Source organism: Onychomys torridus, chromosome 1 (genome assembly GCF_903995425.1).
Source record: "Onychomys torridus chromosome 1, mOncTor1.1, whole genome shotgun sequence".
NCBI lineage: Eukaryota > Metazoa > Chordata > Mammalia > Rodentia > Cricetidae > Onychomys > Onychomys torridus.
In genome coordinates this window covers 131,002,231-131,015,150 of record NC_050443.1, presented here as the reverse complement: position 1 = coordinate 131,015,150, position 12,920 = coordinate 131,002,231, and the positions used below count along the sequence as shown (strand labels likewise).

At 41.3% G+C, this 12,920-nt stretch overlaps 2 protein-coding genes across 2 annotated transcripts; both read right to left on the bottom strand.

The window, feature by feature from the left end:
- Nucleotides 1-2,989: 2,989 nt before the first annotated feature.
- On the bottom strand, nucleotides 2,990-5,083 carry LOC118577753 (macrophage-expressed gene 1 protein-like). Its single transcript, XM_036178399.1, has one exon. It carries the CDS (start codon nucleotides 5,066-5,068, stop codon nucleotides 2,990-2,992), a length of 2,079 nt encoding a protein of 692 aa, XP_036034292.1. The 5' UTR covers nucleotides 5,069-5,083.
- Nucleotides 5,084-10,861: 5,778 nt separating this feature from the next.
- Nucleotides 10,862-11,824, bottom strand: LOC118577747 (olfactory receptor 5A1-like). Its single transcript, XM_036178390.1, has one exon. The coding sequence runs from the start codon at nucleotides 11,822-11,824 to the stop codon at nucleotides 10,862-10,864; it is 963 nt and encodes a 320-aa protein (XP_036034283.1).
- Between the last annotated feature and the right edge of the window lie 1,096 nt (nucleotides 11,825-12,920).

Below are 12,920 nucleotides of genomic sequence, written 5' to 3'. Positions count from 1 at the left end.
TCCCTTCAAGTAAATGTTTAGTTTTAATGATTATAACACTTGTTAGAAGACAATAAGAAAGAAACAAAGAGTTTCCATTATTGCCAAGTGCTCTCTCCATCTCTGATATCCTACAGGATGTGGCTTTCTCAGAAGCCAGGCCTTGCTTGTCACAGACTCCAACCTTAGGAACAGAGAGCTCAGCAGAGCCAGGAGTCCCACTTGGGGATCAGGATGTGACTTTGTGAAATGGCTTGAAAAAATGAATTAAAATCCAATGTAGTAGTCCCTCACTTCTCAATGATAAAGTATACCATTCTTTTAAAAATAAACATAAAAAGTCAGCTAAGCACCAGGAACAGGTCCTGATATCACTGCTAGGAAGTTTACAAGCAGACCAAGCCACACAAACTGCCACACATATGCAAAGCTCCTAGGTCAGTACCATGCAGGCTCCCTAACTGTTGGTCTAGAGTCCATGTGCACCCATGAGCTCAGATCAACTGTTTCTGTGGTTTCCCCCATCATGACCTTGACTCTTCCTCCTCTAGCTCATACAATCCCCCCTCTCTTTCTTCAGGAGGACTCCTGGCATTTACACAATGGAGTATTACTCAGCTGGAAAAACCTTATGAAATTTGTGGGTAAATGAACAGAACTAGAAAAAAAATCATTCTGAGTGAGGTGACCCAGACCCAGAAAGACAGACATGGCATGTACTCACTCATAGTGAATATTAGGAGTAAAGTACAGGATAACCAACTTGCAATCCACAGCCCCAGAGAGGCTAGATAACAAAGAGGACCCAAAGAGGGATGCATGAATTTCCTGGTTTGGGGGAACCTGTTCCCCATGCTGGATTACCTAGCCCAGCCTTTATGCAGAGAGAGGAGCTTGGTCCTACCTCAACTTGATGCTTTGTTCAAGCCCATGGAAGACCAACCCCTTTCTGAATGGAGACAGAGGAGGAGTGAATGGGGAGCGGAGTAGATGGGAGTGGGGAAAGGGAGGAGGCAGCCAGAGGGAGGAGAAACTGTAGTCAGTATGTAAAATAATGAAAAAAGTTAATTAATAAAATAAAATTAAAAGAAATAAACATATAAACACATTTAAAAAAAAAGAAAATGAAGTAGAAACCCCAGATTCTGACATCATACAGATGGGCACTCAGACAGAATGTCACTAGGTGCACATTTTAATGAATGTCTACATACACTTTCGTTAGTAGAAGTATGTCAGTGAAATGCTTTTGTCTCAATGGGAAGTTTGTACCATAAACATCTAGGGGTCTCCTACCATGTTTTGCAGATGCAGTAATCCTTAAAAGTATTTACAGAAGAAAGTCAGTACTTTAAGGAAAGTTATTAGCTTGGCTGAAACATATAAAACTCACTCAGAACCCACAAAGCATGGAGGGAAATGTTTTAATACTGAACATTTTAATACTGAAAGGGGCAGGTTTGGTGAAGAAGTCATGGATTCAGCCCATTTGGGAGGGCAGAGTTCAAATTCAGCTATTCACTCCTCTCTCTATCTCAGCTGGAAATGAATGAGTAATTTTCCCCACATCCCAACAGGCAGAAACTTGGAGCTCTTGAGAAGGGCCTACTGTGTGCACAAGCCCCTGATTGTAAACATTAAGGTGAGAACACATTATCTTTCATAGAAGATAGCCCATTGATGATGTGAACAGATACATAATTTCTAGAGCAGCTGTGGAAGAATTTCTGTGTTGAGAGAATTAAATCAGATATTAAAATTGAGCAAAACCCCAACTATTGCCAGGTGTCAATCATGTACCCTGCCAGATGCCCCAAGGAAGTCAACCTGCAATTGAAATAAATGTCATGGGTGGTTCTGGATGCCTTTTCCAGTTAACTTTATGACATGAACCTTTTTTCACATCAGCCCTGTTTCTAACAATGAGAGCAAGCCAAAACTAAAAGGACAGGGCATAAAGTTTCTTGTTTTTAATTTTAATTTTAGGGAGTAAGTAATACTTCAGTGGGGGCTTATTTTGACTTTTGCATTTTTTGCCCCTAGGAAAACAGACTTGTTGGAATATGGGGTGTATCTATGCATCACACTTGTGATGAGAAGGCATGAAGGGTGAGTGTCATTCACAGAAGAAGAAAGGGTTATAATTTTGGTAACATAGAAGGTTAAACCATTAAACCATAATAATTGAACTACCTAAACAGCAGTCCCTTGCAATGTCTAATTTATGATAAGGTAGACATCAGTTGGCTAGAAGAAATCAGCCAGTTCTTAGAACATTGGAGTCTTCTTCAGTTTTTACATTTCTTTTATTTATTTCCAGTGTCCCACCACCCTTTTGCTTTTGATCTCCTGTGAGAAGTTTGTAAGTTAAAATATTTTCTGAAGACTTGTTGACACTCCTCAGAAGTCTAAAAGTGGTCTGGGCAAAATAAATCCTAACTGTGGGGCAGACATAGAAAGTGGACTTGCTATGAGCCCGAAATCCTTCCAGGTGCACAGGGGTTTGACATGGTCATCAATTCAGAGTTCAGGAGGCTCCACACCACTGCCTGAACAGGAGACTATCTGTGTCTTTTCAGAGTTCTGACTGTCTCTAGGAGCATAAAACCCAAAACAAGATACAAGGAAGACAAAGTCTGCCAGCACGTAAGTCAGAAATTCTGCCAACTTCAGACCAAATCTCTTGTTGCTCCCAGCCCATCTCTTTTCACACAGAGATTCAGATGAAGGCAACCTGTGGTTTGTTTGGAAATGAGCACCTCCCATGACCGCTGAGAACCAGGGCTGGTTTTTGCTGAATCAGTCACAAGTCTTCCTTCCTCTACCTTGTTGGCATAGATTCTTTAATTGCCAATGCAGAGACATGGACACAGTCACAAAGTTATAAAACTTTCCTTGGGTTGCAACTGTCGCTTTACTTCTTAGGAGGGCAGAGGTGGAGGAGAAAGGGGTGAAAGAGATGCTTGAACCCGTGCTTGGAGATGAGAGAAACTGTTTCTTTAGGGCAGAATTAAGCTGGATATGGATCCTGCACTCCATCAGGGGTGGCTCTAGCTCTTGCAGTTCCTTTGTGTTCATTCTTCTTAAGCCTCCGGTTGCCATAGATGGCCAAGGCAATTAAAAGCCCTAATGCCAGGATCACCCCAACTGTGATTCCAGCAGCGGCTCCTGCTGATACACCTTTTGATGGCTCCTCTAGCCTCCACTCCTGGGTGTAGGAGTCCTTAATCCAGGATTTGGCACCCTCACTCCTTGTCTTTCCAATGGAGCTGGCATCAGACTGACTCATAACGGGTAGTTGAGTGTAAGGTGGTAGCCTAACAGGGGCCAGGGATGCTTTTGTAAAGACCCCAGCCTTGACACAGTAGGACACTTGGCATCCATCCCTGATAATAGCTAGCTGTTGGCTGAAGCCCCCAGGACACTTTTGCAGAAATGATTCTTCCTCTAAGTCTTTGGATATTGAAGAATCAACCAAGGGGTTCCCCGTTGTACAGCTGAAAAACCCACCAAAGGGGATTGAAAACTTGTGCCCCAACTCATGATCCATAGAAATACATACCTTGAGGTTCTCCAACAAGCTCAGTGAAAGGTAGCTGGTTGGGCATGATTGTTCATTTGTCATAGGGTTGATGCTCTTGTCAGTGAAGACTCCCCCAAAGAGAAGTCCTGAGTTTACAGGTACTTGGCCAGTGGCTGCACACCAATAAGCCTTGAATTCAGCCTTGGCCACTTGGAAGACATCTTCACATACTGTCTTGCAGAAGATCTTGAGGGTGCACTTCTTTTTACATTCCCTGTTTGTGAAAACCTCCTCGTGGGTCTGAGTCAGCAAATGGACAGGGGTGTATCCAGGGGGACAGGAGAAATTACCAGTGAGTGGATTCTTCTGCTCCAATTTTGGGCAGAGTTCACCATACCATGTGATTTGAGAACACATCTGATAAACGCCTCCAAACGGAGAGTTGGCTACCTTACCATCACAAGAGCCATCATCTGTATTGGCTTGAAAATTGAAGTTGGGGGAATCGACATTTGTGCAGCCTGGGTATGTGTTAAAGGTGTAGTAGTTTCTCGCAGCAGCTTCCACTGTCCTGGACAGCTTCTCCACCAAGTGGTGTGGAAAACCAGGCAGCTTGTTGGGCTTGATGAAGAAATGCAGAGGCAAGCCAGCACGGTCTACTGCTACCAGGTGGTTAGTGATGCCCTTCTGCCAGATTTCTAAGGTGATGCCTGGGTAGTATGGAACCCCGCCCATGCTCTGCATCCTGGAGTTGGTTCTGTTAGCAAGGTAGCCTATGGTCAACTCATTCTGATAGCCAATATCTGCCTCAGGTTTGAAGTTCACCATCTTTTTGAAGGTAATTCCAGCAGCTACACTTGCAGCGACATTGTTTCCCTCACTGTTCTTAAGGAAGGAGGACTTTATGTGATCCTCCTGAACCAGTGCAGCCCCAGCATCCACACTAGTGATTACGTGTGTGCCATAGTTGAGGACCAACAGTTCTGCCAGGTAGGTGGCCATCTTTGTTTGATTTTTCTCTAGATGGTCACAGATTTCCATGAGCTCCCTCTTAAACCCCAAGCTGAGCTTTGAATTTGGGTTGTTTTTCACCGTGTAGACCAGGTTTCTCACCTGAACTCTTGCAGTTACAGCATGGCCCTTTACTTGAAGGGTCTTCATCCTTTGGAACTCAGTAGAGAACTTGCCGTTGACTTTGAAAGGAGAATCAAGTCCCATGTTGATGGAAAATGAGGTGGTGCCGCGGTAGTTCACCCAGGAATCTAGGATTTCTGAGTTCATTTCCAGGTTGCTCTCTTTCTGAGGAATAGTAAAGACTTCATCGGGGATGATGTACTGTCCATCTTCTGTGGTCTTACAGTTGGTGTACGTCAACTCCATTACCTGTCCCATGTCTATGTTCCTCAGATTATCCCAGCCACCTCCAGGTAGCACTTCCAAAACTGGTATATTCAAAGCATTCTGGCACTTTTGAAAACCAGTCTCACTGATCTCTCCAAGAAGCTTGTCTGTTTCAGCACATGCTGCTGTGGTCCAGATGAGGATTGTGACAAGGAAGCTTTTCATGGTGCAGACAGTCCCAGTCACACACCAGTCCTGATCCGGAGAGCCTGAGACAAACAGAAAGGGGAGAAGAAAAGCAGTTGCTTAAACAGAAGTTGCTTGAAAATTCAACATAAGTTGCTCTTCAGGCTATGTTAACTGCAAAATTGGCAAAGGAGAGTTGGCTGGAGTATTTAAGACCACTAGGACATGCAAGAAAATGCAGTATACCATACGCGTGAATGCGTATCTCCACATTTTATGCCCCTGTTTTCTCCAGCCCGGCTGTTTACTCTGCCACAGTGATGGGTCCTCAGAAGAAGACCCCACATCTCACTCATTCTTTACCTGGAGAGGCTGCTTTGGCTGTTTGTCCACTCTCTTGGACTTGTTCCAAACTTGGCTCACTGTTCTGTTCTCTTGTCAGTCTCCAGTGCCAGATTCTTTTGCTGAAAATGAAGAGGTCAGTAGCAACATCCACCCCTCTTGACATGCTTTTATCTGCACCAGATCCAGGGTATTTCTACCTCGTGGACAAGCCTTAGGTTTCTCATTGGCTTACTGAGGCTGAGGCTGTCCTCCCAGAAAAAAAAAGGGGGGTAGAGTAGTACTAATGCACATTTTCTTGATGTCTCATTGCCACAAGCACTCATGTCCTGGTGTGTGTATGATATTATCTGGGGCTGAGATTAAGGATGGAGTTCTGCTTACAGTATGCTGGGACACTTCAGCCTGACTAGTCCCAAGCATTCCATGTGAGTGAGTAACCTTATACAGCTGTTGCTTCTCTTTAGATAAAAATATCACAAAGAAGACAAAAGCCACTCCATTTTCTCAGTTTTAATTTCTCAAAAACATACAGTGACCAAGAAGTATGTATGCCTGTGTACAAACACATATCTTTTTGTGTATATTCAATTTGCAAGTGTACCTTTTGCACTTTTAAATTTTTCAACCCACCATAGGTGTATAAAAATGAATGTGGCATCGGGCGGTGGTGGTGCACGCCTTTAATCCCAGTACTCAGGAGGCAGAGGCAGGCAGATCTCTGTGAGTTCCAGGCTAGCCTGGTCTACAGAGCGAGTTCCAGAAAAGGCGCAAAGCTACACAGGGAAACCCTGTCTCAAAAAACCAAAAAAAAAAAAAAAAAAAAAAAGAATGTGGCTTCTCCTTAAAGAAATTGAAATTTATCTTTATGTGCTTTAAAGAACATAATTTCATTTCCTTGCCTCTCTCTTTTTGTGCTGATGCCGGTTCTATTAAACTAATGATTTAGAGAGATGCTTCAGACCCAGTGATGAAGGATGAGGATTAAAAGAATCTCAGTTCCGCCAGTTGTTTAGGATAATTAGAATGTGCCTTTGTACATTAACTTGTAGTCAGGGAACCTAGAGGAGCTAAGAACACTTTAAATTACACTGTCATGGCTCCCCAAACCACACCACAGCCAACATGCAGTCATGTGTCAATTCATAGATTGATATTGTCACCTGTATGACCTGAAGTTTTCAGGGAATTGAATAATCCTGGGTCATCACTGATGTAGCAGAGAAGCAAGCTTAGAAGGAATGGGGCCTGTTTCTGGTCTTCACAGCTGAGTTTCTCTAGTCACTATTCAAACCATAATTGTGTTCTGTAAATACAGAAATACCACATTGTGAGTCTGTTCAGGCCACAGAACCCTACTTAGGGAAACTGACTTATACCAACTGACAAAAAAGAGTGAGTTTGTGAACATTGTCTAGGCTATGCTTAGCTGGAAAACTCAGGTACCTCAGAGGATGCTGTCCTTAGTTTATAATCAGATGGTTATGTACTAGTACCTCAGGAGAGGGAGGTATTAACCTCCCATCAAATGCTTTTGAGCAGTCATAATAATTCTGTATTTGAGTCTTTCTCTTCACACTGTTTCAGGGATGCTCATCAGTAGTGGAATATTCTCCCTCCTACATTCATATGAAGACAGGCTAGCAATTTCTCATTCTTTGTTTCTCTTTTCTTGAGCTCACTCTTCTGAAAGAATACCAGCAAGAAAATGTAGGCAGTTCTAAATCTAGATGTTTCTAAACACGTAATGTTTGCCTTTTTGTTTCTTTGCTATAGTCTTCCTTCTCACCTTTGGCATAGGCAATGAAAATTAATATAGTTATGAAAGCTAGCAAGAGTTATATGACAAAATATTTTAGTAGGAAGAGGGCGAGATGAGGTGAATATGATCAGAGTATATTATGTATGAAGATGCCATGATGAATCCCATTATGTATAGTTGATATATGCTGGTAAAATAGTTGAATTTGAGAAAATAAACACTAAGATTTTTAGGAAAAACATTTTATAGAAAACACAACTCCTTTAAAATGACTTATTTTTATTTATGTGTATGTATCTCCTCTCTCTCTCTCTCTCTCTCTCTCTCTCTCTCTCTCTCTTCTCTCTCTCTCTGTGTGTGTGTGTGTGTGTGTGTGTGTGTGTGTGTGTGTGTGTGTGTCTACCCATGAAGACTAGAAGAGGACATCAGATCCCTTGAAACTGGAGTTACAGATGGTTATGAGCTGCCTGACCTGAATGCTAGGAACCAAACTCATATTCTGGGACACAGCAAGCACTCTTAACTGCTGAGCCATATCTCTAACCCTACAACACAATCCATTCAAACAATTTTAATAACATTAAATAATGCTGAATTGCATTCAATATTACTAGAGACTTACAAATATCCACTACCAGAGGCATCTACACCAACCCATTGATGTTACCATCTCATTGGTAAGGATTATTCAATTGCTTTGATTTTTTTCTTATCAATTTTATTTTTATTTGTTTTAGTTTTTAATAATGCAAAAAAGTAAGTAGCAACTGCCAAACAATACTCAGTAAAATAGTAAGAAATGCATAACTTTTTAAAAAGAAAAAGATCACTTTTGGGGTTTTCATATGCCTGAGGTTGTTGAATGCCTATGAACTCTGTGATTCTTTTGCTTAGTGAGTTGTGTTTTCAATTCATGTAAATGATGGGAATTTGGGACACAATCCAAATCTGCACACCAGGGCAGTAAGTTGGTTCTTAACGGGCATTTTCCTGTTTCTCCCCTTCCATCAGCAATTTCCTCTGCTCTCTTGCATTGAGTTATGTGTGCAAGAACTTACTCTTTCAGGGTGAGTAAATGCCAGGGGCTACACACTAAACCCTGGCCTCAAGCAGAGAGAAATGATTCTTCCGCACAAGATGTGCATCTAAGGTGCTAAAAGGCACTTTCATTTCCTCTAACAAACTGGAAGCCACGTACAAGCTTCTGACACCATGTCATGAGGAACCATGATTCATTTATGATGTTTATCCTGTGCAGGCTTGGAACCGGAATAGATGTTTCCAATCCCTGTAGTTCATCATCCATCTGGGATGATTTCATGGGCCATGATCAACCCATTTTATGTATTCTGCAGGAATCTAAGAGGCCCATTAGAAACTCAGCACACAAAACAGGGAGCTGGGACTTCTGTAGCTCCAGTAAACTCCAGTCTAGACTGAAGGATGTACCAGTGAGGCAGTGACATTTTTCTCTTCTCAATAGCTGATGCCTAACTTGATGTTCTGAGACTTGCCTGGGCCACTCTTTCCTTTCAGTAGGAGTTCTCCCACCAGGACTATTTGTCTACTAAAAGACGAGCCCAGTGGGTTTGCAATCCCTCTTATTATGGAGAGTAGAAAGAGAAAGGTGATGGGAAATGCTTCTTTACAGTTATGTAAAAAGCTAGGCCTGTTTCCAGATGATGACAGATGTCATGCCTGTATCTTTAGTGAATAAACTTGGGAGAGTTGGGTAGCAGCTGTCAGACAGAAGAGATGGGTGATGGCCAGGAATCTCTAGTTTAACATCAAAGTAAAGAAGGAAACTTATAAAGCAGAACATGGAGAATCCAGCCTGTCCTGGATGGAATGCATGGTCTAGGGAGCTAGCTCTCCTTTCCCACTAAGAGTATAACCAGAGCTATGGCCTAAGACAGAGGTCCTTAGAATTGAAACTCAACTTTTAAATATGCTATTTATAATGCCTGGCATATCATAAGCTTCTAGTAAGAATCTATTTGCTTCCCTTGGTTTCACATCTCTAAAAACCAGGTAAAGCTGGATTTATTTGTTAACTGAACAGATACTTATTAAGCACATAGTTCATGGAAGGTTCTACCCAGTGTTTTGGAGGAAAGAGTTAAGGAGAGCTTAGGCATGGATACTAACAACTTAGGAGAAGACATAATCAGAAAAAAAAAAAAAACATAGTGTCAGATGGAGTTAGGGGGTTCCTATAGTATTTTATAAGAATATGTTTCCATAGTGGTTATACCTGGTCTGTAGGACTCTAGAATCAAGGAAGGCTTGACAGAGGAATATACTGACTAAATCATCTCCACCCACATAGATATTGCTAATAATTCAGCTAGTCATAGAAATGATCAAATGAGAACACTGTAGAATGCAAGAGTACTAGGCAGAATACTGATAATCAGGACAGATGTGATTCAGATGTGATTCACTGTGGTTTATTTACACAATCATGAAAGAATAAGACTCCATTTACCATTCACTCTAGAATTATCTTGAAAAAATGTGGTTAAAGATGGTTTTAGTGACATATTCCATTCTGCAGCAAATTCTCCAACATAAGTGCCTTATCTGGGATCCTGCGCTGGAATGCGGACACCACTGGAGTGGTGACACTTCTTAGAGAATATGTAGAAATTGAGTCAAGGCTATCAGAACAGCAAGAAAGCCTGACATCAAGATTCAGGGAGACTGTAGACAGAACACAAACTAACAGCCATATGAGGTCAAGAGTGAAAACTGATCTAGTGAGCAGATGAGAATATCTCAAGGAAGTTTTTCTCTTCTAACTGGTCATGCTTAATCACAAGGTTGCTGGCATGAACCTTCTATTTACAGGTATGTCCAAACTTTTGATATTGTAACATGGAACCATCTATAAAATCCATAATTGAGAACACAACTGAGTTTTTAAAAGTTCTCCAAAAATATCTTATAATAGTTAAGTAAATTTACAATTTTACTTTGAGCCATATTAATTACTATCTTTGGCTGCAGGTAACCCCTGTACTCAGTGTAGGGCCTCTCATATGTCCTATCCCTACTCTTTCCTCATCATGACCTTATAGATATAAATGTTGGTGGTCTTAGCTCCTTGTATCTGGCCTCCAAAGACTTTATGACTGTGTACCCATTATCTTTGATTCTTCCTAAACATAGTTTACAGGTACCCTACTACTCTACTGCCTCTGAGTCATCATTGTTGAATTCATATCAGCAGGGACTCTTGAGTTCCTAATCCAAAGTTAATATTTCTGATTAGCACCAACCCTTGGATAGGTAGTAATCTAAGACAAGAGGAACAGGAAATATATCCCAATAGGTAAGTGAATTGGCAAGAACCATGCTTTATTGTAATGAAGACATTGATGAATTACATGTCCCCACAACTAGGTTTTGGCTCATATCCTCAAGACATAGCATCTTGAACTTAGCACCTGGCAATCTATGGTAGAGGAGTATCATCAAAACCATATTTATTTTACCTTCCAAACGACCAAATTTAAAATCTAACACCAGCCCATAAGAAAGAAAGTAAATAAATAAATAAATATCCATTGAGTACAATTGTCCACTACATATGTCAATTTGAGGTAGGGTTTTTTTTTTTCCTTGAAATAGTTTCTTTAATTTACTATCAATTTTCTGAGCCACACTATTATTTTATTATTTACATTTAACAAAAGGCTTAAGTTGTTTTTTTCTTCTGTTTATACCTAAGAAATTATAGCACGGAGACAGAACATCGGCTTCTTCCTCTCCTTGAGTTTCTTCAATGCTTCTTTGATCTCCTTGTTTCTCAGGCTGTAGATGATAGGGTTCAACATGGGGATCACTGCACCATAGAACATGGACACCACCTTATTTTTGTCCTGTGAGTAGCCAGCATTAGAATGGAGGTACGAGAAGAGACCAGAGCCATAGAAAAGAATCACTGTAGTTAGATGAGAGGCACAGGTGTTGAAAGCCTTCATCCTCCCATGAATTGAATGAATCTTCATGACAGAAGCAATGATGTAGCCATAGGAGACCAAGACAACCAGGGCTGATGTCCCACCAACTGCACATACAACCAGGAAGTTCACTACTTGGCTAAAAACAGTACTAGAGCAAGATAAGGACATCAGGGGTGGCAAATCACAGAAAAAATGGTTAATGACCCGAGACCCACAGAAATGAAGCTGGAATATGGAGCTGGTTTGGACCAACCCAGTGAGGAACCCTCCTGTGTATGCTGTGATAGCCATCCCCACACAGACGGTGGGTGACATGAGGGATGGATAGAGTAGAGGACTGGAGATAGCAGCATATCTGTCATATGCCATGGCTGCCAGGAGACAGCATTCAGTACCTCCCATTCCAATAAAGAAGAAAAGCTGTATAGCACAGCCTACAAAGGAGATAGTCTTCTGCTCCCTAAAGAAATCACAGAGCATCTTAGGGGCTATGGAAGAAGTGTATGAGACATCAACAAAGGACAGGTTACTAAGAAAGAAGTACATGGGGGAGTGGAGGTGTGAGTCCGTCCTGATCAGGACAATGAGGCCCAGGTTTCCAGCCATGGTCACCAGGTAGATCCCCAGAAACAACAGGAAAAGGACAACCTGTAGCTTGGGGTGCTCTAAAAATCCCAAAAGGATGAAATTGGTCACCATGCTAATGTTCCTTCCCATAGCCATGTATGAGCTCTGCTGTCTTCAAAGTACCAGAGACAGAATCCTGGGGGCAATCGAAATCCAGGTGAAGAAACTCTTCTGCTTTGTCAAAGAATCATAGACTCCTACAACCAGAAGACATTCCCCAAAATAAATGTCTGATGCAGAATTCCCCTCCACAGCATATGGATGTCACTATCCCACTTATCTGATGAATTTGTTCATATAAAAGTATATCAAGATAGTAGTCTTTACATCAGTAGCATCACAACTGCCATGTTAATGGAGGGAGTTACTTGTTAGTAGTACTTGGGCTAACAATCTCTCTTTCTTTTAAATTGCTCAATATGTTGCACTAGACTATTAAATCACTTAGATTTAGACATGTATTCTTTTCTTTTTAAAGAGAAGAAATATATCAAAATTCAAAATGCTTGCAGAGGTAATTGTGTTTCTTAGCTTTTTTTTTTTTTTTTTTTTTTTCCCAGAGCTGAGGACCGAACCCAGGGCCTTGTGCTTGCTAGGCAAGTGCTCTACCACTGAGCTAAATCCCCAACCCCTTAGTTTTGTTTTTTATTGAAAATTTATGCAATATATTCTGATTACAGTTTCCCCTCCCACATCTCCTCCCAGTTCCTCCATACCTTCCCACCCATCCAACTCTACACCTTCTTGCTCTCTTTCTTTAGAAAACAGATAGACAAAAAAGATAAATAATTAAAAGAACAATAAAACAGCACAAAAAACACACACACACACACACACACACACACACACACACACACACACACACAAACCAGTAGGATGCTTTTTAAAATGCCCCAAAAAAGCAATATGAGAAAAAAAATCTACAAAACACTATTGAGTTAATTTTGTATTGGCCGTTTACTGCTGGGCATTGGACCTACCCTTAAATGTGTTTTATATACTCAGTGAGACTCTATTGGAGAGAACTAATTTTCCTGTTGCAGTTTTATCATTATAGTTATAACCAGGTTTTATGAACAGGACCCCCCCCCTCTCTCTCTCTGTGTGTGTGTGTGTGTGTGTGTGTGTGTGTGTGTGTGTGTCCCTCTTTTTTTCTTATCCTGTCCCCTCTATCTCAACAGCGTGAAGCATA

What these genes read in the sequence shown, in the direction of transcription:
- LOC118577747 (XM_036178390.1), bottom strand. Translation starts at nt 11,824, where the DNA reads ATGGCTATGGGAAGGAACATTAGCATGGTGACCAATTTCATCCTTTTG.
- LOC118577753 (XM_036178399.1), bottom strand. Translation starts at nt 5,068, where the DNA reads ATGAAAAGCTTCCTTGTCACAATCCTCATCTGGACCACAGCAGCATGT.